Source organism: Tympanuchus pallidicinctus, unplaced genomic scaffold (genome assembly GCF_026119805.1).
Source record: "Tympanuchus pallidicinctus isolate F22 unplaced genomic scaffold, pur_lepc_1.0 scaffold21, whole genome shotgun sequence".
NCBI lineage: Eukaryota > Metazoa > Chordata > Aves > Galliformes > Phasianidae > Tympanuchus > Tympanuchus pallidicinctus.
In genome coordinates, this window is record NW_026294733.1 from 8,682,215 (window position 1) to 8,709,599 (window position 27,385).

The 27,385-nt window shown below is 47.5% G+C and overlaps 1 protein-coding gene across 1 annotated transcript in view; it reads left to right on the top strand.

Moving 5' to 3' along the window:
- Positions 1 to 1,288: 1,288 nt before the first annotated feature.
- WWC1 (WW and C2 domain containing 1) overlaps positions 1,289 to 27,385 on the top strand; it is a 62,610-nt gene continuing 36,513 nt past the window's right edge. The window contains exon 1 of the mRNA XM_052684876.1: positions 1,289 to 1,532. Within this exon, the coding sequence (XP_052540836.1) occupies positions 1,414 to 1,532 (119 nt within the window). The 5' untranslated portion in view covers positions 1,289 to 1,413. The remainder of the gene's footprint in view (positions 1,533 to 27,385) is intronic.

Consider the following 27,385-nt stretch of genomic DNA (forward strand, 5'->3'; position numbering starts at 1 on the left):
GGCCCCTCCGTGCTGCGGCCCGCGACGGTCCCCCGTGCGGCACACAGGTGCGTCCCAGCGCGGAGGCGTCGGGTGGGCTGTACTGAGCTGTGCAAGGCTGCGCTGCGGGGGCACGGCGCTGCGCGCCCGATGGAACGCGCGGCAGGACGCGCAGTGCGGTCGTTTGTAAAAAACAAACATAAAACCTTGATGTGGATGAGGAAAAAAAATCTCGCAGCACGCCGAGAGCGATGAGAGGTGGTCATTCCCTCGCTGCGGGCGGTTTTGTGCCCGGGCCCGCACGTGCGTCCCACGCGCTGCCCGCTCCCCGGGCTCGGCCGGCTGGCGACGGGCCCGGCGAAGCTCCGTGCTGCTGAAAGCAGCCGGCGGCAGCGGGGATCATAAAAGTGAGTAAATCGTTTCATCCGAGGAATTCTACTCCTTTTCTCAGCGCTGAGGGTAGCGTGACGCTGTGGGAAAGGCCGCTTGACATTTAACAAATCCGCGGTCGCCTGTCCAAGGCTCTGATAGGGAAAGGCCAAATTAAACTTTCCTCTGTCAGAGACCTCCGTTGGTTTGAGTACAGCCATCGATGTTACTGGCTGCGGGGGCTCCGTGCAGGGTTCGCTCTGCACAGAGCCGTACCGATGCGTTCAGGGCTGCGTTGGACGCGCCCCGCGCAGCCGTAACCTGCGGGATGCGAGCAGGGCGTGCAGCCGGAGGGCCGAAAGGTCTGTGCCGAGCCTAGGCACGCCGTGGTTGTAGATTCCTGGACGACACAGGGCGCTCCGTCACGCCGTAGCTCCGCTGTGGCGGGCGGGATAAGACCAAGAAGGGTCACGTGGGGGGTGGTCTCTCAGGTCAATCGAAGCCGCCTGCGCGCACGTCCGGGGAGATTTGCGCCACGCACAAACGGCCGTCGGAAGATGGCCGGCTGCTCGCCGCCGAACCGCAGACAGCGGCTGCCGGGCACGAGCGGGCATTCCGCGGGCCGCCCCTCCCGCCCCGGGGCCACGCCCCCGTTCCGGCTCCGCCAGGCCTCCGCCCTTCCAGCAGGGGGCGCTGTCCGCCCCGCCGGTGCCGCGCGCGGAGGGGCGGGGCCGCGAGGGCGGCGTTCCCGGCCGGGGGAGCGTGGGCGGCCCGAGGCGGCGGAGCGGCGCGGGAGTGGGACGGCGAGGGGCCGGGTCCCTCCGCAGCGTGTTCCGAGGGCTCTCCCGCCCCGCCCCTCCGGGTCCCGCCCCCCCGCCAAGCCCCACCCCCGCCGCGGGGCCGGCATGTGAGGAGCCGCCGCCGCCTGGGGCGCTTCTCTGCGCGGCTGGGCCGGCGCGGCCCCGCTCCGCTCCTCGCCGCCCGCCCGGCCCGGCCCTAACCTGGGGTCGGCCACCGCTGCGGAGCAGGGCGCTGCATGGGGCGGCGCGGTCGGCACTGGGGACGATGCCGCGGAAGGAGCTGCCGCTGCCCGCGGGCTGGGAGGAGGCGCGGGACTACGACGGGAAGGTGTATTACATCGACCACGGCAGCCGCACCACTAGCTGGATCGACCCCCGCGACAGGTGGGCGGTGGGGGGCGGGGACGGCCGTCTGCCCGGGGAGCGGCCGCCTTGCGGGGCTCGGCGCCGGGCCCGGCCTCTCTGTGCCGTTCCGCCGCGGGCCGGGCCCGCCCTCACCTGCGGCGCTGCCGCCCTCCTTCGTCCCCGGAGCGGCCGTACCTGCGGCGCGTCCCCCCTCGGCGCGCGGCCCCGATCGCCTGCTCGTGGAGCGCGGGCGGTGCCGCGGCCCTCCGAGTTCAGCGCCGCGCGGGGGGCAGTGGGACGCGCGGGTCGCCGCTTCCTGGGGCGCTCCGCTCGGCTCTCCGTGTTCCCGAGGGGTTCTTTCCCGGCGTCGTTCACTTTGAAGAGCCACGGGAACGAAGCGGGCCGCCCCGCGCTCGGGCCGAGTCCCGGCGGTTCTTTGTCCCGGCGCCGTGTCGGGCAGCCGCTGCGAGCGGGCGCGGGGAGCCCCGTTGGGGCGCTGCGGGGTCCGAGCGCTTCCCGCCTCGGGTGCCGTGTCGGGAATCCCTGGCACGCGGCTCGGACGTCCGTCTCGATGAGCTGCAAATCTCGACCGCTGAACGTGGTCGGCGTGTGCTGTGAGCGCACCTTGCGGGCTTCCTTCCGTGTCAAGTATTCCCCGCACCACGCTGGTTTCCCACTTCCCCTGCTCAGCCCCTGCTCTTTGCGGGGCTCCCGTTGCGGGATCCCACGTGGGATGCCGGCACTGTGTTTTATTCCGGTGCTGCATAACTCAGCTGATGTTGAAAAGAAGTGAGTTGTGCAGTTTTACAGGATTTTAAGGAGTGTTCTGCATTCCAGGAGGAATCCTTTTGTATCCTGGTGACAAATGTGTAACCTGTTGGACTGCTGAAGGTTTGGAATGTGTTTCAAGCTGATATTTCAGTGAAGTGATTGGAAGAGCTGAGAGAGCACGTTTGTGCCTCAGTGTGTTGTTTAACCTTGGTAAAAGTTGATATGAGCTTAAAGTGGGGATACTTTCTTAGTGTCTTTATTTTTGGTGAAGATAAGTGAGAAATCTCTTAGGGCTGATGGCAGCTTATAGCAGTTCTGGTGTGTCGATGCTTGTGAGTCAGACACAGAAGCAGCTGAAGACTTGCCTTATCTGTGCAGGGCTGACTGCTCACTGCTGTTAAAAGAGAGCATTCATCACCAACAGGCCCTATCACAGGACGTGTTTGTTGTGCACATAGTAATACACCTGAATACACATTGCCCTGATGGGCTTTGCTTCTGAGTCATCTTCCAGCAGTGTGACCAGGCTGCTGTGAACTCAGGCTGTTGGGCACTCCTCCTGCCTCAGAACACCAGCGAGGTTGGAAGAGCTCACTGATCGACTGCTGAACCATTTCAGTGTTAAAACATTCACCTGTCATATGGGGGACCACGTGTTTGAATGAGTTTGGCACATGGTCTGCTGTACTTACGAGAATAAGTTTCTCTTTCAGCTGATGACAGCTCGGTGGACACCAGGTGATGGGAGTTTCTGAGCAGCTCAGGCATAACTGTCCCTGCTATAGGGAGGTTGGCTTTAGGCACTGTGCATCTGATGGTGTGTGTTCAGCATTTCTCTGCATGGACATGGTGTGTGAATTAGCTGCAGCTGAGAGGTGATTGTGTGTGTTTGCTGCAGTGTTCTCTTTGCTCTGCTCATGTATGCTATCCTTGATCCAGGAGGAAGCAATAGATACTAGGTAGTGTGATTGTTAAACTGCAAACTTCAGGGAAGTGGGCAAGATTTATGTTTGAAGGCTCATTCTGAACCCCATTGCCTTTCAGTGGTGAGATCTCATTGTGACTGTCCTTTTAGAATACCTGGTTAGCTTATTTAGTGAGCAACAACTAGTGGCTAAAAAAAGGGCATGAAGGTTTTGAACCTCCCTCAGTCTTTCATTCCAGCTTAATTTAGTGGAAAAAGCTGTGAGCAGGAATACCATCTAGCTTCAGGGCACAGACTTGCCCATTTGCCCATTACAGTTGGGATCACAGCTGGTGTCGGGTTTGCACTTGGGTTGGCACTGCCATCCCTGCAGGTTTGCCGTTTTTTTTGTTTGTAGCTCGCTGCACCACCTCTTCAGATGGGCTGTTGGTAAGAGGGGCCGTTGCACTTCAAGTGGTACAGAGTCACCGCGACCTGGGCGAGTCGCTGTCCTGCGGTGACCTGAGTGATGCTCTGACAGCTTGGCTGGGCCTGCTGTGTGCTGGGGTGCCTCCTACCTTTCATCACGTGGGGCTGTTCCAGATGAGGAGGCCTGGGGATTTTAGAGTGTTTAGGGAAATCATCCAGAGAGGAATTTTGTAATGTAACCATTACTGTGCTACAGTGTAACAGAGGAATTGGGTATCCTGTAGGCAAGGTTTCTGGTTAAAAAAGCTGTGAGGCACTTCTAGAGGGCAGATGGGGAAAAAAAGATATTTTTTTCTCTATATAGAAGGGTGCAGAAATAACTGACTTTTTTTTTTTTAGGTGTAAGTTTGTCCTGTGTTAGGTAATTCTGGACTTGGATGCATTGTGACAGGTGACTCAGCCTTACTGAGCTGGGAGAAAAATCAGTTTGTTATTCCTAGTTCTAAAGGCAAGCGTGATTTTCCAGGCATCCACCAGCATGTGGTTAAAGCGTATTGGAGTCCTGTCCCAGCTGCAGGGGATGCACCTGCTCTGTAAGCTGCTGGGCTGATTAGCAAATCAGAGGTAAGAGTGTGTCTCAAACATCAGCCCCAGCTGCTGTCTGACGCACAGTGATGTTTAAAAGCAGGAGCTGCAGCAACGCAGTGCCTCAAATGAGACTTTGCTTTCATCAGACATTGGGTTTGGAGACAGGTATCTGGATACCAGGGTGTGTGCTGTCCGTGGGTTCTCTGCACTGTGTGAGGGAACTTCTTGATCTGCCTCAAACTGTCTTTTAAGTGGGTTTTCTACCTTGAAGCTTCCGGAAGGTGCCTGGTAAACATGTCCTATTCTCCAGGTCTTGTGTTCTCATGCTCCTGGTTTGTTGGTGTACGTGGGTTTTTCTAGCTGTTGTAGATGGAGCTGGCTTTGTCCAAGTCACTGGGCTTCTGTTGAGTGTGGAAGATGACAAACCCAGAGAGCTGCTGAAGTCATTCTGGGGAAGCTACTGAACCACAGAAGGTACTTGCATTTCTGGGAGACGGCAGTGCCTCAGTTGGTGCCTTCATTTTTCAAAGGCTATGACGATGTGCGTGTTGGAGACGCTTCCTAAAAGAAAGCTCAGATTCTGCACTGTCTCTCTGAGTCAACTTCATACTCTATACAGAGACTTCTTCCACTCTGAACCTGCAAAGCTCTGGTGAAGATAAGAAGGGATGTGCCAGGGTTCAGGGCAAATGTATGTCAGTGTATTTGTTGTCACATGGAGCATACTTTGTGCTCTTAAAGCTAGTGCCACCTGTTTACTTGTGAATATGCTGGGCTTAAAGAGCCTGAAGATCTTGATGAAGACCAGCTAATGTTATATAGAGAGCATAATCATCTTGCTGTGCCCCCCTTAAGCCTTCCTGCCGGGCTCTATGAGGTGCTGCAGCGTGCTGTGTTTCTTCTGTTATTCTGCTCGTGAAGCTTCTCACACCTGGTCTGCTCTGCACACTTGATCTCCAAACTTGTTGTATTAAAGAATGAAGTGTGAGCATCTTGCTGAAACTTCATATGTGAGTACCTGCTACTTAGATTATTTGCCTATTAACTATAATCATTGCAATAATGTGAAATTTAGCTACTTAAACTGTAAGAATTGTTAACAGTAAAAAGACTTGAAGGGAGAGCACTCAAAAGCCTCAAGAAAGAAGGGAGCTGTGTTTTTCTGCAGGTGAAAATCAATGTCAGGAGAAGACCAAGTCCTGACAAAATCCTCATTTCTTTTCTCTGCATTTTTTTTATCACTGGCAGCACCACGGCGTGCTGCTGGCTGGCCTGCTGTTATCTCTTGTTACTGCTAGTTGCCCTAATGCCCTGTCAGGTGTATGTAGATCTGCGTCTTTCTCATGTTTATATTCCCCCAAATAGCTGATTCTTTTATTATAAAGAACAGGCAGTTCCACCTGTGTCTGTAAAAGCCATTTTCTGTGAGCACACAGCTGAGTGACAGAAATGCAGTCTTTGTAATCACTTCAAATGCTGTCTTTGGGAGAAGGTGTCTCAATGTGTAGGATTCGTACTGTTCTTTGGGTTCTTTTTCCCCCCTCAGTAAGTGGAAGTTAATATAAGTTCTAATGCATAGGTTACTCTGAAAGTAAATGCCTCCTGTTTATTTCCGTGAAAACTACAGCAGATACAAAGAACACAAGAACACTGTTTGATAGAACAAATTTTCAGCTATAAAATACCATTTTCCAACACAGTCACCACCAGTAGCTGTGCATTTTCACCAGTAATGAATGAGAGCCTGCATGCTGTGCTTGTAAATATACCAGCAGAGGTGACCCACTGTCACCACTGCAGAAATGCAGCACCCACCCCTCACTGTGCTCACATCCACTGCTGGGTTTCCATAGTTTAGATTGAGCTTCATCTTCTGCTCTACAAGGTTGCCTTTCTTGTGGGGAGGGCTTAAATTGTACATCAGAAGGGCTGCCAGCTTGTGAAGTTGTGAAGCTGTCTCTGACTGCAGCTCACTTGAGCAGGGGATCAGCAGCTTCCCCCTGTGCAGGTTGTGTGTTTTCATAGCAAAGTAGCTCTACTGAAAACCAGCTTGTAAATGATGAAGATGTGAGTATGGTGAACGTGTAGGTGGCTATCCCTGTGCTGTTGTGCTGGGCCCGGTGGCACTGCTGACTGGGACAGCTGGAGCTGCTGCTGTTGGAATGGAATTCTGTAGCCGTTCAGGAAGCCTGATCCAGAACGTGCTCTGGCTGGTAAATGTCTCATTGTCTGGATTTGTTTAACAGCAGCAGCTGATCCGGGTCCTGCATGGCAGTGTGGGAGCTGTTTTGGCACAGGTGGTTCCAGGCAGGAGGTTGTGGTGGCTGCGCTCAGCTCAGGAACACTGCAAGGACATGTTGGCAGCTGTGGCCTGGGCTGGCTGTGCCCAGAGCTGGGGGTGCCAGCTCTGCCTGTAGCTTCTGACTGCGTTCTGCAGGTAGGGCACGTTGTGTAGCAGAGCCTGAGTGAACCCTGCCTTGTGGCACAGAGTGTCCTGGAGCTGTCACTGGCACTTCCTTCACAGTGCAGCTGTGGAAAGAGGAGCTGGTGACAAATGTGATGGTGTCTGAATCTGATTTGAAATCTTCTAGGTTGTGTGAGAAAACATAGTGAAAGACCCAGAAAGGTTGGTCCCAAAAAAATAACTGTTAACGGAACACCCTGAAGACAAAGCAATCTGTGCTGGCAGCACGGGGAGCGGTCCTGTGGCTGACCTGCTGCTGGGCTCTCATCGCAGTGACTGAGGAGTCTGTTGGTAGATGATTGATTGTGTCCCCTGTTCCAGCAGGTGTCGGTGAGGTGCTGAGGCACCATGCTCTCTGCTCAGCATGCAGGTGTGGTGCTGCCCACATTACAGAGGTATGGCTGGTAGTGCTGTGTGAAAGAGCTGGGGTCGGTGTGGCACTTGGCTGTGTCAAGTTTGGGAGAATTGCATGGCCTTGCCATACAGGGGGAGACTGTATATGTGTTAGTGGAAAGTCCTCCTCGCATTGCTCAGTACTGCGGCTGGCTGGCTCAGCCTGGGTGCCCTGCTGATGCCCCTGGCAGGGCATGTGGCAGCTGAACAAGTGGCCAAGGGCTGGTGGATGGCAGAGGCTGGAATGAGTGGGCTGCTGCTGCCACGTGCATGTGTCCAGGAGCTGTGTAGATCAGCCACTTCCTCAGAGGGAAATACCTTCTCTGCTGGCTGCTTGCCATTCATGATACTTCAGTAAGGTTATGTGCTTTGCTTGTGGTAGTGAGAACTTAGTTTTAACTGCTCCAATAAAACCCAGAGTTCTCATTCACAGAGCCTGAGGTTACTGCTCCCCCTTCCTGTCCATCCCCCCACACACATTCAAGCTGCATGCATAGATAATTTGCTGAGCAAACAACAGACAAAACTGCTCCCAGTAGAATAATAACCATTTTTCACTGCCACTCAGCCAGTCAGATGACATCTGGAAGACTCTCTGGGTATTCACAGGAGGTTTGGTCTGCAGCGGGAAGACACAGAGAAGCCAAGTCTTACAGCTGTCAGTGTTCTTCTGCTTTCTCATGCTCTTGGATGTGTTCTGCTGGCTCAGCTTGCTCTGTTTGTTCTGGTACTTATAACTTCCACCCCACCTCTGTATTCCATAAGAGAAATGCCTAGCACATTTAAAAACAGATGAATGGTGCTCTCAGTCTCGTGGAGGTGCTGTGGGGATTAATTAGTTCTGATGGAGTGCTTTCTGGCTGAGGTGTCAAGCTGATGTTTTATGACTAATGGTATTGTTTAATGAAACTATTTAGTTGTCCTAAAATGTCTAATCACTGTTTCAAGAGAATTTACTCTGTGGAGAAAAGCTTTATTGATTTAAAGTACCCAATGAGCAGTATTGATTTGCAGGAAGCAGTCATTCATACCTGTTCTGTGTTTGAGAGAATTTTGGTGCTCTAAAGTTGGAACCACTGCTTGCTTCACTGCAGGTTGGTGCAGGGGGAAACTTTTCAGCCAATTTTGTTTCTGTAGTTCTAAAGATTCATTTTGAGCCCATTGGGCACATGCATGTATTGTGCTTCTGCATCTTATGTCGCTGATCTGGAAGAGCATCTTGAGAGGGCTGTGCTTTAGAAGTGATGCTCCTCTCCTTAACTGCTGGGTGGCTGCTGTTCAGGCAGGCTCTGGCTGCTGCAGTCCAGCCTTTGTTCACAGTGGTGCTGCTTTGATTCCTTGCCATCTGTTAGCACAGTCTTCTGTACTACATAGGACTTGAGCTGTTGTTGGGACTCAGCTATCCGGAGACTCTCCTTTTCAGAGAGATACTGCTGGCAGCTGCTTCTGTGTTGGTAGTGCTTCTCCAGATACGGCCTAGGATTGATGGAGTGATGCTGGAGGGAACCACGAAGCTTTGTGTCCTATTGGTGATCTGAATGAGTTCCTGTAAAGCAGAGAGGGAAAACTAAAGGAAACCTTTCAAAGATAGAATTGTATGACTTGCCTAATTTGGGATGATCGGCACTGGATGTAGTGGAGTTTTGTGGTGGTTAAACCGAAAATGAAATCAGCAGTTTGTACAAAAGTTTTGTTGGAAGGTGTTAGTGGTGAGCTCAGGTGTACTTGATTAGCAGCACGTGTTCACCCTGCAGAGGACGGGGAGCTTAAAGCACTCTGTCCTGTATGCTGGTCAGTGTGTTTCAGCATCTCATTTCTCTTCACCTCAGCTGTCACTTCACCCACTCGATTAGATTTCTTCCGAAATTCCTCAAAACTCTCCACATCCAGCTGCCCCAAATAGCTGCTCAGTCAGTAGGGCAGTGAGTCAAACTTGCTGTTTGTCCTTTCTTATGTCAGCCGTATTTCGCACCGCAGAAAATCTAAGCAGCAAGGGTAAAATCTGTTGCCTTGGAAGGACTTTTTAATTCTTATCTGGAAGCTTATGTAGAGTGCTTTGGGCTGCCTGACAGGTGCATCTCTATGAGGAGGTTTTCCAGTAAGATAGAAATAGGCAGATTTGTCCACAGAAGAGATCTTCCATGGACAAATCTCTGTATAATTAAATGCAGAGTTCTGCATTTTCTCCGTGAGCGTTGTTCTGTCTATATGTTAACCTGTGTGTGCAGGAAGGGGCAATGTTGTGCCTGTTATCCATATCCTGTTGCTTTCTGTGACACTAGATGCTTTAGACTTCTTATTTTTTTGCTTTTAAACTTTGAATATAGGAACTTCAGAATTTATCTTGAGCTTACTCTGTAAAATGTGTGATGCCTTTCCAGTTATTATGGATGTCATTCCCCTATTTCAGTTCTGTGTGATTGGTGATCTGTGTCTTCTGATAGTTTTCCTCTAACCCAGTGCTCTGAATGTTAGAACACCCTTTCGTGCTGTCTGTGAATGGAGCTTATCCCTCTGCTTTATGCTCTTTCTCCAAAGTCTCTCTAGTGCCTAATAAACTGCAGTTCCTTCAATCTGTGAAGCTGGGCCAGAAATGTGATACTGCAAAGATGTGAGCGATAACCAAAAAAAGCTGCTGTTAGGGCTCCAAGCCTCCTTGACTTCTGGTAAGTAACTTTCAGGCTCTGAGCTCTCCTGTATCTCTGTCATAGTTTCTCCTCTGCTGTTTTGCACTGTCTTCATCTGCTGCTCCCTTCCTTTGTCCCAGTATTTGATTGCTGATAGACTGCTAGCAGGGAGGAAGAGCAGCAAAGCTGAGACTCCCGGTGTCACCTCTTGCAAGCTATTTATTGCACAGGGGCACACTCTTTCTGTGCTGTCTTGGTGAGAGACAGCATCCGATCTGAGAAGGCGTTCCAGTTAAGTGCGTGTTCTTGGTGAAGCACTTCTGACTAAAGGATGGGAAGCCAGTTTTAAGGGTTAATCCTTAACAGCTCTCCCCAGTATGTTCTGTCTTATAAAGAACCTTCTGCAATCTTCCATCTTAACATTTTGCTACTTTATTTGGCATGTACTTCTGCTGATGAGCAGCTGCACCTGTTGTGCTCTGCAATAGACTGTGCAGCTCTCAGCTTCGTTAGAGTGATGATGGTTTGCTACGTGGGCAGCTGAAACAGTCTGTAATTCTGAGTAAAGGTAAATGTGTTGTCATAGGCCATCTGTTAATTCTTCAGAGAAGATCTGATAGCACTGCTAGTTCCTCATGCGACTAGCTCTCTAATAATTAGATGTAGAGGGTATCTGCTGTCATGGTCTTTCATTGCTCAATGCTAAGAGAGGCATGTTCTGAGCCCAAATACTTAAGACATGTAAAATCAGAGAAACAAACATAGTTAGGCGTTAGTTTGCCCTTCCTCTTTAAGCTTCACTTCACTTTTAGAGGAAGAATGTGTGGGATGGTAGGGGAGGGTTATATGGCTTAGGAACCTGCCTGGATCTTTTGCAGGAGAGTTGCAGATTGAAATTAGTTGCCAAGATCAATTTGCAGCTGAACAGCTCACACTTAGTGACATCTTTCATTCAGGTTTGTTTTCACACTTCTTTTGTAAATGCCACTCTTAGCCCTAAAACAAATGCTCCTTGTTGAATTTTCTCATCTTTACTCCCTATTTGTCCAGTAGGCTGTGGCTAATACCCTGACTGCATCCTGGTGTACTTTCTGTCTGCTTCCCTGGGACAGGCTGCTGCAGCCTTGGATAGTGGTTCTCCTGTAGTTCTGATGGTATTGTTGCATCTTCAGTAACTTCGGTGGTCTGGCAGTCCTTGTTCCAGGCATGGTTGCTGTGGTTTGGTGCTCTTTACATTTCTTCCTTCCTGAGGATCTTTTTCTCTGTTCTTATTACCATGGCAAGGCACGACTTAAGCTGAGTGTGTTGCAGTTGGCAGCCTGGATTAGGTGTGTAAAAAGGCAATGATTATTTGGGAGAAGAAAGAACTTGTCATGCGTTGATCATGTTCTGTTGTGCTCCTATGGCTGCTGCATCTGCCCTTCTGCTCCCTGCAGTGGGTCTCCCCTTTGCAGAAGAGGGCTGTAACCTGGGTTTCTGTTTCCCATGCAGAGCCAAGTGACACCAAGTCCTTGAAGGAGGAGGATGGCTGAGGCACTTAAGTTCTCAATGCTAAGAGTTCTGCTGTGTATTAACAGGAATAAAAGCAGTGCAAGTGGTGGTAATTCACCCCTGCAATCATTCTGCTTGGAAGTCTGCTGTGACTTGGTTCTGATGGAGTGCTGTATGCGGGCGAGTGCTTTTTTGCCAACAGGTTTATTACAGCATAGATTTGCAATGAAATAACCTAAATTAAATCATTCCAACAAGTATCTTTAAAGGCATTGCTGAAATTACTTCTCTGAGGTCGTTAGGCAGGTGTGTGCCAATACCCTCCTGAAGGGCGGTAGCACATCGTGCCAAACATTGTTGAAGACAGGCTGAAATGCTGCTTCCTGAGCAGTCCGGGTGCCTGATGAAAGGAATAATGGAGTTCCATCAGTGGCACAAGGTTTTTGCATTAGGAGGTTTAGTATTTATGTTGCTTCCTAGACGCCTGTGGAGGATTTACTTCCCTTTAGCTAGAATTTTTGCAATCAAAAGCAAGCTATTGACCTGTCACTTCATACCTTTATTCCCTACTCAGATGTTCTGAATACTTTTTCCTCCTCTCTCTGGCTGTTGTCATTCCTGTTTTCTGTCTCAAGTTGTGTACCACTGTTGCTTAGCTCCTTCGGGGACATGCGTAAAGGGTGTTTAAAGCCTCTCATACAGTATGCGTTTTCCCTTATGGAAGGAGGAGATGTAGAGAGTTGTTGTTGTTTTTTAAAGGGGGGAAGCAAGAAATGCATTGTAGGTAATAGATTTCAAAAAATGCAAATTTGTTCAAGCACCTCCTTAAAAAGAAGGGAGGAAGAATAAAACTTGTGTTTATATACATGTAGATGCTAGAGGCAAAGCAATCCATTCATAAATATACAATAGGATTTATATCGTGGTGAGAAGTGCTGCATGCATATTCATGTATCATTTGCAAATCCTTTAGCGATTAAATACTTTGCTGCAAACTCTCCAGAACTAAATAACCTTCTCATTGAAATGAGATGTCCAAAGGCCCTAATGTTCCTCCAGCTGAGGTGAAAGGCTGAGTGGTGTAATAGATCCGATGCTCTAATTTTCACTCTAAGAGGGTTTTTTGTGCGCTTTTGTGTGTTATTTTATTAGGATAATCAGTAAGCCTTGAACAAAACATGTGAAGCAGAGAACTGCAAGAAGCATTATGAACCTTAACATGCTAAGAAAGGCATGGAAACTTGTTAAGATGTTTTTCTCAACTGATTTTAATGAACAAATATAATGGTCTAAACTTTGATATCCTGTGCATGAAAATGGAGGTACATGTTCCTGTACTGCAACAGTCAGCTCCAGGGCTCTGTGTGTACTTCATGTGTGTTGCTTACTGCACCCTTCCCCAGTGTTCTGACAGCTCACCTTGGAATTGCTTCTCTTTACTGATGTTTGAGTTCTTTCTCCTTTGCTCTTTAGTTTTGTGTTGGGGAGAATATAAAATGCATCTATGTTGGATGGGAAAGGCTAGCAGAGTTCCCATGTTTTTTCCTCCCCATTGAGTTCTTTCTTGAAAGCTGTGTTGTCCAATTTAGCTTTCCTGCTTTCTTGCAGCCTGCTTCTGGGATGCCTTGATTCAACTGAACAAAAAAACAAGGCAGTGCACTCAATTCACTGAGGACTATGTATTCATTTTTCTGGCTTGCACAGCTGTAACAAATTGCCCTCTTAGTCCTGTTTACTTGTTTGCTTAGCCGGTCACAGGTAGGTTCTCTGCTTGATGCTCAGAGAAGTTCCCCTTGCTGTCATATATTGTAAGCAAAAAGACAGACAGCAGAGGTGATGTCCCTTTGGTGCCTGGAGGCTCTGCTGTACAAAGCTGAACTTGTGTTGATTTGAAATAAGGTTTCTAGGTAACTGGAAAGTTGTTGCATTTACAATGAGCGCTGAGAATTCGTTACCGTCTGCCGTGTCAGAGCATCACTGCACTCGAGCTGGTGACTGGACACACAGGGGACCAACGTGCAGCGCTCTGCGCTTGAAGAGCGTTAGGTCCTTTGTTTAGCTTTAAAGAAAGGACAAAACCGGGGTAAACAAATCTGGTCCTTCTGAGACTGAATCCTAAGAGGTGACTTGTTGACTTAACGAGATGGGCACTTAGTCCATCAAGTGGTTTGGGTGCGGATAGGGGAATGGCTGATGTATGAAGAAATGCATCGCTTCTTGTTGCTGTGAGGCTCTGCGTTGTATTTTTCTGAGAATATTTTTATTGTATGCTATTGAGGAAGAATAGAAGGCATTAATTTATTAGCAAATCTCATTGTTTTTTTTAATAGTGAGCACTGTGTCTTATTTTACTCCTGACTTCTTTGTGTTAGGCCCTGATCTCTCTCGCTAGACTACCTGTCTGCATCATTTTATTGAGTAAAGATAGAGGCTGGATGGGATGTGGATTAGATTCTTTTCCTTCTATCCTGACAGTGGTAAGTGGTTGCCTCTGGATTCATCATGAGAGTGCAGCAGACCATAGCTTATGATGTGCAGGCCACTTGTGCACTTACTTGCAGGTGGAAGGGCTGGACAGCTTTGTCCCAGAGCCTGTCATGGCTGTGGCGCATTGTGGCCTCCTGCCCCTCTACTGCTGGGTCCTGGGAGGTGTGGATCCTTCACCTTGCTGTGCCTCAACCCTACTCTGTGCTTTCAGGGCTCTGTTTCTGCTGCTGCAGTAACCAAGGAGGCACAGGGGTTGGACTCTGCGGCAGGAGAGCTTTCCCCCACAGTGTGCTTCCTTGGGAAACCCTGACTTGGTGCAGGGGCACTGAGCTGGCGCTACGGGCAGCAATGTCACTTCCGGTTTGCCTTTCGGGGCAGACAGCTTAAATATCAGAGATGGATGCTGTCTTAGTGCTGCTCTGCAGGCTGTAATTCCATCTGCTGTGACACTGTGAAGGTGACACCTAACAGGATGCTGGCTTCTTTCTGGATGTCCTTCCCGGATCTGCTGCGTGCAGATCTGGAGGGCACTGTTCTGCATGTTTGCTGGACTCAGTGCTGCTGCTTGGGAACTCTGCAAAGCAGTTCAGAGGAAAAAAGTTGTTAGGATTTCAGTGACTTCATTCATCCTGGGCACTGCAGTCTCTGCAGTATCACTGTCCTTTGTCTTCTTGGGTGTGGAACAGTAGAAGCACGTGTTTCTGCCATTGATTTGGCAATTATTAGAAGGACATTGAATAAAGGACACAATTAATGGAAGAAAGGAGGAGAGCTCAAAGACCTCTGCCGGTAAGGTCTGTGTTCTTAATAGTTATGTGCATTCATCACTGATTTTGGTTCTCTGAATCAGTTTGTAGGTTTACTTAGATATGCAAAGCAAGGTTAGCAGGAGTATTTGATTTGCTGGAGGACTTCAACTTGGTTTTTGTAGACTACCTGGACTAAGAATGATAATTCTTTCAGTTGCATTGATTGAAGGAAATTAATGTATGCATATATAGCTAAGTATGCATTGACAAAGTAGGTCAGTGTTTGGGTGAGGCGTTAGAAGTAAATGCTGAAAAAGTAGCTGGTGTGGGAATTGCAACTTGCATTGGTGCTGAAGGTCTGGGCTGAGCTGTGAGCCCTGCCACTGCTGTATGGGCTGCTTCTGGTGGCCCAGGGAGAAGTCCTGTGTGTGAGTATAGCATGAGGTGTAGGATATGATCCCTTAGGAAAGGGATGTCTGTAGGATGGAGCCATGCTATGGGGCTGAGGCAGACTGGATGAGGGCGATAGAGCTTGTTTAGAGGTAATGTCAGATGCTTGGAGATCTGAGAAGGTGAAGTGAGATCGTTAGCAGAAGTTCTTTTAAATATGAGAAATATCAGAAACAGTGACTAATCCATGTAAAACACAGCTATTGCTATTTGTTTTTACATAGAATGCACAGGAGTAAAATGAGAACCAAACCGAAGTGCTGAACACACACTGTCCTACTCTGTGACACTTCCTATTGACTGTGCCAATTAGCTGGCAGTGGCAGTGAGCATCAGCCTGCAGACCCAGCTCTGCGCTGCGGGATGTAGTGCTGCGGGCTGCTGTCCTGAGCTCTCTGGGGACCAGTCTGGGCTTCTATAAATGAAAGCTAAGTGAGTGAAGGACAGAAACATGCTTGCTGAGGCAGGTGAGCTGTGGCCTTGGGTGTCCAGTGCCTTTGAACGGGGGAGGGGGGGAATTGCCATCAGCTGAAGTGTGGCTGCTGCTATAGGAACGGGTCCGTGAGCCGGGGGGGGGGTGGGCTTCCCATGTTCATCTCTGGGATCACTCGAACTGCCTGGCTTTCCCCAGCACTTGAGTTGCTTTTATAATACAAGAAAAGAACATGACTTAAACGTTGCACTGCACTCTTCTCGAGTGTTGGGAGGGAGGGGGAAAGGAATAGGGGTTCTAAACAGTGTTGGAAAAGCTGGATGTGCAGCCAGATCATATGCAGCCAGTGAGGCTCAGGGGCAGCCCAGCTTTGCATTCAGATAGGCTGGTTGGTGAGCTGCAGACATTCCAGATAGTTGTGTTCGTTCTGGCTGTATCTAGGCACATGGTCACAAAGAGCAAGATGCGTGCAGTGAAGTATAAATCCCATGCTCTAATGACTCAGAGCACTGTGGTGCATGCACACATGCCTAACAGCTTGTATAATTAGCTTGCCCTGTGAACGGGCAGCACGTAAGGTTTTTTTGGAAGATACCTAGGAATCCTGCCTGGCACAGCAAGGGCCTGTGGTCCTGCTGTGTGTGCAGGGATGAGTGCTGGGCAGAGGAGGCTCCCAGGCTGACACCTTACGCACCACTTCCAGCCCTGCAGCAGGGTGCTGCAGCCACTCACTCCCAGGAGAAAAGGATACAGTCAGTAAGGTGTTTCTGAGCCCAGGGAGCCAGCTGACGAGATGGGGTGTGCTGGTGTGGAGGAATGTGACAGGTTGTGCTGGTACCTAGGAGACATGTGGGGTGGGAATGTGCTGCGGCCGCAGGCTGCGTGCCTGGGGTTTCACCGGAGCCAGGAGGGAAACAAACATGACCTTGAAAATCCTTATCAAGATGAAAAGGTGCAGCCGGCAAGTGCGTTCTTTGCCAGCCATGTGCAGTGGGCTGCTTGGCTGCCCTGGGCTGCAACAAGACAGCTCCTTGTGTCCTGCAGCGTGTCACTGCCGGGAGCACAGCTGTCCCTGCAGCACAGCCAGCTCCTGGGTGTGCAGGGATCTGGGGGACCTGCTGCTAAAGCTGACAATTTCTGTGCTCTTAACTTATAAGTAATAATGAGTGTAGATGCATTAGTGTGGCTGGATCTGGCAGCTGGGGTAGATGGGCCACTCGGGAGGCCCAACTTAAATTACAGTGCTGTGGCAGATGGAGCACATTCAAGAACTGAGTTCCCAGCATCCTGGTGAGCAGTCAGACACCTCACCAGGTCCTCACCAGAAGCCAGGGCTGCACTCTCTTCCCGAGGGCCCTCACTGTTTCTGGTGTGCAGCTGACTGCTGAGAGCCCCAGTAACTCAGGGGTGAATTGACTCTCATTAAAATCTGGGTATTCTGCTGTGTTACTGACTGGGAGCAACTTGTGGGAGGGTCTGGGGTATGATAGGGGAGGGCAGAGCTGCGGGAAGGAACCAGAGCCGAGGGCAGGGTGTGCAGGTTGGAAGGTGGAAGAGCTGCTTTTTGTGGCAGCAACTATTTGCCTGGCTCAGTTGTCAGTGTTTTGTGCTGTAGATTCTCCCCTCCTCCCCTCTACTGGCATGTGTTCTTATACAATCGCATGGAGTGCTTGGGTAAAGAAATTGTGCTGCCTGAGAACAGATGGATTCTGTTCTGAAATGCTTTTTTGTTGCATTTAATCCTGGAGAACATCCCAGAAAAGTACATAGCTTCACAGCCCAGTAAAACAATTCTTGTGGTATGAACAAGAAACTGACACTTATTACTATGAATAGGTGCTATGAATGATAAATGCTGCATTCCTGAAGGAACCGTAGTTCCATTGCAGCCTGACTGTGACTGTGGCACTTGCAGAACTGTGGCTGCTGCGACTTTGGGAGCAGATACTTAAACTCAATGTTTTCTCTACAAGTCTTTCTTCTGGTTATGTGAACTTCCATGCTGCTTATCTTCCATTAAAGGAATTGAGGTGTTTGCTGTTGTCTTAGATGACTTGTTTATAAATGCTTTTCTTACAGCATTTGGTCAGAAATGTTTCCTCAGTTATCAGACTTTCCATTTCAGAGATCTGATGTGTGCTAGGAATTTGGATGTGTGCTAATGATCTTCAGAATTCTATTTTCAGCTGGTACTGCGAAGCGTGGCCTCTGCTCACAGCAATGGAGATGCTCTTGCTCCTGCTGGTTGACCACCAGTTACCAGGCAGGAACTTGGTAACGAGAATAGGAAGCTAGCACTAAGTAGAAATGTTCCCTTTAAAAAAGAAAATATTAATGTGGGAGATGGATGTCAGTGCTGCTAAGTGATGGGGGCACTGCCTTCCCTTCAGGAGGTGAGATGCAGCAGATAAAAAGAAATGAAAATAACACCAGGTTGCATGATCCCACAAGTGTCTGAAGTACTACAGGGCAGGTGGCATGGGAACATTAACTTCTGATAGATGCTGCCTGTGTTTCAGGTGCAGTTAGATTATATCTACTCTCCAGTGTATATCTCAGTTTCGGCAGTGTACTTCCCTGCTGCACAGCCTGTGGTTACACACAGGGCACTAACACTGCTTTTTGAAGTGGTGTATAGGCAGTAAAGTGCTTCTGTGGCAGCATAGATGTGCGCAGTGCACAGCCACGGTTTGGAGTGTGAGCATCTATGCTGTCTTCACTTGCTGGTAAGAAAAGCTGTGCATTTCTGAGGAGCAGCTAGAAAAAGCTTTGACTGTGGGTAGCTTTGTGGAGTCCAGTTGGAGACCAGGCACTTGAAAATAAATACATTTGGGACACGCTTCATTAGGTACAAACCTGGTTAATTGCTTTAGGCCAAAGCATGCAGCATTCTCATTTCTGCAGCAGAATAACTGTGTCAGTTTCCCATTCCAAACAGATGACAATTTAACACCCACATGCACAGGCACACACACTTTAAAGATGCCACCTTGCATTTTTGGCACCCGGTTACAATTTGTCACGGTCTGGTTTATTGCTTCTACTTAACTGCTGAGCCTTTCTATTCCTATCCTCTTTGAACAATTGATACAGATTAAATCCATAATGTTGTGCTCATAAAAAGCCTCAGATAATACTCCCTGCAACAATATTTGAGTTGGAAATGGTTTGGGGAAATGTAATTTTCATAAGGAGTTTTCCCTTGAATTCTGAAAAAATAACATATGTTGCTTCTGTATCTTGTCTTAAAGTACTCTAAATGTTGAATGTGAGCAGACTGCTCATCCCAGTTAGCAGACAAGTTGCAATTCAAAATACAGTGAAAGTTGTACTAAATTCAGGAATATTGTCTTCTTTCTCAGTCTTCTACACCAATACAGAAACTGTGGCACTGCTGGGGAGTCTCGAACATGCTCAGCACCCAAGCCATTGTTCTGCTCCTGTCTGTCTGAGCTGTGGTTCCCAGGTCCCTGTCTGTGCACCGGACTCGATTCTTGTGCCTAGTAGAACATGGGGCAGGAGGCTTTTGAGGGGTGAGAGGTGGAGAGGGCGAATGTTCAGTCTCTTGTTAATGCAGATCTCACTTTTACTGTCCTCAAGTGAGCAGGTAAACTTCAGTAGCTGTTGATCTGTATTGACTCCATTGCAATAGAAGGAGAGTATGTTTTGGGCTTTGTACTGTTCATGGCACTAAGTATGGCTTGGAGATGTTTCTTTCTGTTTTTTACTAGGCATAACTACTTGGTAAATGCTCCTGTGTTTCCCAGGGTGAAAACAGTGATAAACCTATTCTTACCCTGATGCTTTTATATTAGGCTTCTTATTCATCCCCTGAAGCTTTACTCTCCCGTGGTACTGTTAGACATCTGGTCTTCTTTGACATTTCTGCTTTTTACTTTAAAACAGTATGATTTTACAGGAATCAAGAAATTGCGTCAGCACCAGAAACAGCAGTCGCTGTTCTCAGTAATGTTTTCGGGGTCGTACTGTTGTGATCATACTGTCTGAGGCTGTGCTGGTGCCTCATGGGCTCACGGGCAGATGTGAGAATGGCTACTTCTTGGATGAGAAGTCTTGGGAACCGAGAGTGCTGAATGCTCCATGTGTAATATGGTAGGCAATATTCCATTCTTGATCTTAGTGTTGCTGAAGTGTTCTGCTTTTCTTGGGAGCTTCTTCCAGTTCAAATGTAGCTGTATCAGTGCTTTTCCTTTGTTGACATAATACACTGTGTTACTGGTAACCTTCTCAACTTAAAAACTTCTTGAAGAAATACCCCAGGAAGCTCTGCAGCAAAGCTCTTAGGAATTGTTTATGTGGTCCTGTTGAAGTAGTTTTAGTTTGCCTTTCTTGAGCAGAATGGCACATATTGCAGTTCCCAGGGTAATGTTTATGCTTAACTATTGTGTTCCATATCTTGAATTCAGGATGGCTTTCCAACTAGAAATTGTTTTCCGTTGCTCCAAGACTATACTGACCAACTCTCTCTGATTCTAGAGGCTGACAGAAATACTGTGGCTCCCATCTGGCAGTGCTGAGGTCATGGAGACATTAAAGGAGTAATTGGCCTCCTCTAAATGCCCTTGATCTCTTCGGGGCTCCTGTGGCTTGATAGGATCCATTGCTGAACCTGCCTGGACAGGACTTCAGGGCTGCCAAGACCCTATCAAGTGAGGGAGCAGGAATCATTCATTATCATTCTGTATTTTTTTTTTCCTCAGTAGGGATAGAACATGCTGGTAGAAATGAGGCGATGTGTGCTGTTCCTTGAAGAATTTGGGTTTTTACTTGCCAAACAGTACTGTGTGAAGTGAAAATTCAGAGTGCCTGCCAATGTCCGTTTGCAGGGTGAACCAAAAATCACTTCCAAATGAGCAGCTCAGTGCCTACTCTGCTGCCACTACTGAGTTCTGAATGTACGCTGCCATTCCTGGCGTAACAGCTTCCTGAAGACTGAGGTATATTGCTCAGTGTTTTCCATGTTGCCAAAGTCTCAAATAAATATGTGTATTTTAGAAAGTAGCTATTGGCTCCCTGCTGTATAAGCTGGAGGTAGGCAGGAAAGGGTGTCCTTTACTCCTCTTTATCTCTGAGGCATCTTGCCCGTGTAAACTGTTGCTGCCCACGCTCTGTAGGCAGCCTTTCAGAGGAGCGCAGGCTGCATGAACAGAAACAAACCTTCCAGTTCCTAATCTTCAAAATACATCAAGAAACTAGTTGGACTACTCAGGCTGGATACTTGGTAGACAATTGACCCGTTGCTGTGAAGTGGAGAGTCCCTTTCTTCCAAAGCAGCTGAACTGAGTGAAAGGAAGACCTGACTTGATTCTAATTAATCTATTCAGGCTTTGCAGGTGGGAAGGCTGCTTCTGATGGTGGAAGAACTGAAGTCAAATTCCTTTGGGGGAAAGAAAATAACAACAAGAAAAACCAGTCTTAACTGTTTAAAACCAAGGATGCTTGAATGACTCGCATGGTTAAACTCAAACTCTTGTATGCTTTAAGTGTGGTAGTGCTGCACTGTTCTCAGAGTTGTACCTTACACTTTTATATCTTTTCTGTTTAATCAGTTCTGGAAAGCATGCAGGATATACAGGCTGGCAGGCAAGTTAATGTTGTGAGAAGCCCTAACTCCTACTTCCTGACTTTTAACCTTGAACTATCTCAGGAATTTTGCATTTGAGTGATTAAGAGAGTATGACTGACCTCCTGCCTCTCTCCTGCTAGCAGAGCCAGTGTGTTAATCTCTAGGAATGATCTAAAGCCTGTAACTGGTCTTTGATAGTCTTTTCTACACAAATAACTTAGTAGTTTCCTGTTTCCAAAGGTGAATAATCTGTGTGGAGAAGAAATGCACAGACAAGTACTGTCACTGTGCAAAGCAGAACTTGTGAATGTGCAAGGCTTTTTCAAAAATGGGTAGAATGAGCAAGCAGCTCTGAAGCAGTTGACTGATGCATACTGGGATGCTTGCTGGGGTTAGTGGGGCGTTAAATTGTGTACTTTGATACTTCCATTAGTCTGTTTGAGTAATATAGATCTAATATTACTACTGAATGTATAAATGTATTTCATAGAACCATAGAATGGCTTGGGTTGGAGGGACCTCAGAGATCATCTAGTTCCAGCCCTCATTTATTTGGAATGCTTGGAATACAGGGTGTAGCCTGATTCCTGGAGTCCTTGCAAGTCCTTGGTGCTTTGTGTGCTGCCCAGCTAGATGCTAACACAGCTGGTTTCTGCAGAAGAATAAAAGAATTTGTAAGTTAGCAATTTAGGTACAACTCAGATTCTCCTTTATGAGCTATTTGGTGTATTCTCATGTCTTGGTTAAAGAGTAGGAGAGACCATAGCTGAATTATTGGGTGTCAATGAAACTGTTGAAAATGAAGATACTGTGGAAAATAAGCTGCTTCCAGAGGTGACTCAATGCATAGAGTTTCTGAAGCTGGGAAGAGACAGAGGATGAGGTAAGTCCTTGAATCACAGAATCACCAAGGTTGGAAAAGACCTTCAAGATTATCCAGTCCAACCATCCACCTGTCACCAATAGTTCTCACTAAACCATGTCCTCCAACACAACGTCCAAATGTTCCTTGAACACCTCCACCTTTGGTGGCTCTTAGTGGCTGCTTTCTGCTCCATGGATGGGGAGACTTCCTCCGCTAAAAATGTCACAGTGCTGGGGAGCTGAGTTGTAGTGGCCCACAGCTGTCTGTTGTCACATCTCAGGGGCTGGCTGTCAGGGGTGAGCTGTTCTCAACACCTTTCCCTGCATTGCAGCTGGAGCAAAATGCAAGGGAGTGTTTCACAGTGCTCGGGATGATGGGTGAGGAAAGGTTTGCCAGCAAGATCCCAAAACAGAGCCTCCCCGCTACCACACCTTTGGCCTCCAAAGGTAATCCTCTATGCAGCTAGAGGAGATGCTCTGAGGGAAAATGGAGTTACTATAGAGACGAATAGCCCAGTGTGTTTGAGGGCTGGATTGCAGATTTGAGTAATAAATGTGTGGGAGTCTATTTTTAAAAGCTCTTGTAAGGAGTAGATTGCTCCAGTCCTAGAAAACTTGTCAGAAATGTGACAGATTTTATTTTTAATGCTGGAGTTTAAAAATAATCGTCGTCTGTCTTGAGAACAGGATGACCTCATTAAAAACAAAGACTCCTGTATGCTGTCATGGTGAGGCTCCTGGCAGCAGAGCCGCCCACTGAGTGGCAGCAGCCTTCACTGCAGCGCCTTACCTCTGCACTGCCCTCGGGGAATGTGTGCTGCCAGGGGCTGCTGGTGAGCTCTTGGATTGCTCCAGTCCAGTCTGCATGGTGTGGGCTGCCATGCTGCCAGCAGGGGATGTCAGGCAGGTGGGATGCAGAGAAATGCTGAGTGAAGAGCTTATTCAAGTAAAGCAGTTGAAAATGATTAGGAGTAGCCTCATAAAGGACCTAGGGGTCCTGGTAGATGAAAAACTTAGTGTGGACCAGCAGTGCCACCCAACAGGCCAACGGTGTCCTGCGCTGCATCAAACAAGGGGTGGTCAGCAGGGAGAGCGAGGGGACTGTCCCCCTCTTCTCTGCCCTTGGGAGGCCCCATCTGGCATCCACACTCGGGCCCCCACCACAGGAAAGATGTGGAGATTTCGGAAGGGGTCTGGAAGAGGACCACGAAGATGATCAAAGGGCCTGAGTGCCTCTCCTGCAAGGACAGGAGCTTGTTCAGCCTGGAGAAAAGAAGGCTCCGGGGAGACCTTATTACTGTCTTCCAGTGTTTAAAGGGAACTTATAAACAGGAAGGAAATCAACATTTTACAAGTAGATAGTGATAGGACAGGGGAGATGGTTTTAAACTAACGGAGGGGATGTGTAATTAGATGCCAGGGGAAGTTTTTCACTGAGAATGCGGTGAAATGCTGGCACGGGCTGCTCAGAGTGGTTATGGAGATGCGCTGGCTCCGACTGGATGGGGCCCTGTGCGGCCTGACCGAGTGCTTGAACTAACAGTTTGCAACCCTGCCCGTTGCATGGGGGTTGGAACTAGATGATCTGAGGTCTCTTTTAACTCAAGCCATTCTATCATTCTATAAAAATAAAACCTGACTTCAAGCCTTCTCCCACAGATTGTTGGGTTCAGAAACTGATGCTGTAAAATAAATGTTATGAATTGAAATATTTGCCAGAACTGGTAACTTCTTATCTTGTTGCATAGAATCACCAAGGTTAGAAAAGACCACCAACCATCCACCTACTACCAATGCTTCCCTGTTAAACCATGTACATTAATACAACATAAATATTTCTTGAACATTTCCAAGGATGGTGACTCAACCACCTCCCTGGGCAGCCTGTTCCAGCATCTGACCCCTCCTTTGGAGAAGGAATTTTCCTAATATCCAACCTGAGGTGGTACTTGTCCATGAAGCTGTGTGCTTGTAGGAAGGAAAGACTGAAGGCAGCTGCTGCAGTTGCCAGTCTGTGGTGGACATTGCGGTGTCTGCAAGGATCTGCTGCCTGCAGGAGCTGCCTCACCTCGTTGCACATTGAGCTCTGCAGTCAGTGTGGTGCTGTTGGTAATCCCTAACTTTGTAGTTTCACCCATGGAGAGTCATGAAGGATTTCTGTGCAAGGCCATGTGATCTGTATGGAACTGATTGAAATAAAGCTCTACTCTTGGAATGCCTTTACTTTGCTGTGGCGGTTTGAGGAGCCCTGCAAATATGGGGATTAAGTGGGTTTAAGTACTGTGCAGGAACTTGACAGTCCCTTGTTGGTTGATAAACTGTCTTTGTGACCTAAGCACGCTGTTTCCTGCGTATGTGTGCATATGAATACGTGTCTGTACACACAGCTTAACTGAAAGGCACCGTGGTTCTGTCAGATTGCTGGGGGCTTGTAGTTGGCACTGAAATGCAGTAGCTGAAGCTAACATGTAACATTATTTTTGCAGGAATTGATTTCTGATACCTTTATAGTATTAAGTTCAAATCTGTAAATGGCACAGTTCACCTGTTTGCCACTTCAATAAGAAACCTTTGTGATGTTACAGCTGTGTTTAACAAGCCTACTGTCAATCAAAATCTTGTTATACAAGACTTATTTGCCTTCAGTTTCCTGTGTAATGAGGCTTTTGGTTGACAAGAGCAGAGTTGGAGATAGTAGAAACGCTTTCCAAATCCGAGATGAGCAGGGTTGAATTTAAGTATTTGTGCATGATAATGCTGGCTTCCAGTTTTATCTGTACTAGGAGCTGGAAGGTGATATGTAAAAAAATCATAAGAAATAGAGAAACCTCTCATTAAAAATGGCATGACTTTGCAAGTCAGAGCTAGGAAACTATTTCCTGCTGTGGAAGAGAAATTTGAAAATCATTTGATGTATGAATACTGGAGGAGTTATGGGCAAACGTTTCATAGAGGTGGAAGCGTCTCCACGCATTTACGGGGTGATGGGTGGAAGCTTGGGCTAAGGCTTCCTCTCTCCTGTTTCCGCCTCAAGACCAAATGATACTTCTCAGGTTAGTACGCCACGTGGGGCTGTTATCTTTTACCTCTGTTATCAGGATTGGTCTCTGAAGCAGTGCCCTTGGCTTGCTGCTGGGTGTTGGTTGCTAAGGACACCTCGTTTCCAGGTATCTTAATGATCCATTACACTTGCTGGAAGTTACAGCTGAATTTCCTGAATATAAGATCAAATGAAAAAGTAACACATTAAAAGCTTAGGTGTTATGAATTGATTAAACTAAGCTGATGTGCTGTTTCCAAATGCTCCTATTTAAAAAACCAAAAAAAAAAAAAAAACCAACCAAAAAAAACCACCAACCTTGATTGAAGCTTGCTGAATGAATGTTCTGTACTCTGAGAAGGGGAAAAGGCAGCCACAGGCAAGGTGTCAGGGCAAACCTAGTGTAGCTGGAAGATGTGCCTAAACGTGTGTCACTTCTAACTAGACTTGCTTGGGTTTAATAGAAGTTGTTTGATGTGTGAGCGACCCCCACACGCATTCTGGTTTCCTCTTTAGAGACCAGAAGTCATGCATAGTCAGGACCTTCTGAACTTCTACGTGTGCTGCTTTCCCTGGGAAGCTTGGATGAATGTGTCTGGAGGTTCTCTATCCAAGGACAGTGAGGAATGCATAAATACTTCTGTAGGTTCTTTTCCTTGTAGTGCATGCACAGTGGGTGAAAGGAGTCAGTTCTTTTAGACAGTTGAGTCTAGCTACAGTGAAGGCCAATTAAATGATAATATATTTGACTGAGTTGATGAGATTTTTCCTAGGCTGTGAGGAAGCTTTGTGAATTGCAAATGAGATGTTTCAAAAGAAGTCGTTCTGCAGATGTGTCCTGGCTTTAATTTCCCATATGCAGAAACTCTGCTGTTTTTGCAGAAATTATACTCGGACTGAATTGTGACTTGCTGTATGAGAAAAGCTTTACCTTTTCCTACCTTAATAGATTGTGCTGCATTGTGGGTGTGCTTAGGAAGACACTTGTTTTTTTGGGCTCCTGTTGGAAGTTGAAGTATTTGTCTTCATAACAAATGCACAAATCACACTATCTTAAAGGAAAGTAATATCTCCCTTGTTATTGTTTCTTCATTAATCTGGCTGTGCACCACACTGCATGTCTTTCATCTGTCATTGTAGCATTGTTTCTTTGATATGTGCCAGTTTCTTTCTGCAGCACCAAAGGAAGGAGTTTAGAAGAGTGATTTGGTTCTAAAGCTGCAATTATTTGAGGAAATAGCTATATGACATATGTTGTCAGTAATAAATGAAATTATGTTGTTAATTCTGAGCCTAATTACTTCTTTGTTTGCTATTTGAATGTCGAATTTTTCCTTTAATGAATACTTCCTTAACTGCATAAATGGGATAGTTGCAAGTTTGCTATCAGCAATGGGAGCCAACATTAGTCTGGTTGGTGGTAGGTGCTTTTTGGGAGATGTCCCGAGCTTTAATAGTGACTCTGTGCTTTTGAGCCCCAGTACCTGCTGGCAAGTCTCCCAGCAGAACTGGGCTGGCTCCTGTCCTTGCTAGATTAGAGTGATCTCACCTTTTTGCCTTCTCCAGGACTCCAGCTGAAAGAACTGAGTGGCTGAAGTACACGCTTGGCATTTGGGAAGAAGGCATCCTGAAGATGCACATCTAGCTGTCAGCAATACTGAGATTGTTCATAGCAATCCATTTTCTGTATGGATGTTCTATCGTATTGGTAACAGTCTAAATAATCTTCTTAAAAAGTAAAAGCAACAAACCTTTCAGTAGAATTTGACTGATAAAGAGACTTTCACCAGTTCTGTGCTGGGAAGTTCTGATTTTCTTCTTTTTGTGATATAATTCTTCACATTTTCCATTTGAGAGACTGGTGGTTCATGCAGTGCTTCATATGGCAAAGACAGTGTGTTCAAAGAAGTGCAAAGGCAGGTAACCATAGAGAGGATACTGGCTTATGCAGCTTTCCTGGACATGTTTCTACATTGGTCTTGCCATGTACTGGATTTCCAGGTCATGTTTTGGGGACGTGCATTAGTCATCTTAAATGTTAGTTTTATGTTGAACCTCTAAGTCTGGAGGCTTGTTCCTAGAATGCCCTCTTCTGCTGACACATTGTTCTCAGATATTAACGTGGGTTCCTGGTTCACTGCATAGTGCCTCCAGATAAGCTCTGTTGAAGTGTGCTCAGAACTCTACAACTTACAGAGCTCTCAGTCCTGCTGAATTTTCTTGGGATCTGAAGGACTTCCCACAGATCTGTTCAGACTCTTCTGGCTGTGATGCTCATGGTGTGTGCAGCATAACAGCTGGAGAAGGTGCTTGGTGCTTTGCTTTGCATCCTGTGCCTGCTGCCCCAAGGCCTGCTTCTGAACTCACCTTGTTGGCATGAGCTGAACCTTGTGAGCTCAGAGTCAAAGGGAGGGAAGGAGTGCAGCTTCAGTAATTGAAGTCTGTAAGGCTGAGCTCAGAAGTGAGCTTTGCTTTAGCTGTGCAAGCCTTCAGAGAGCTGCTGCCTGTGCTGAAACTCATCAGAGCAATTTTGTGGAAATGATTCTTGTTTGGACTGAGTGGATTACTTGTTTTTATGATACAGAGAAACTGTTCTAGTTTGTCAGTATTGAAAC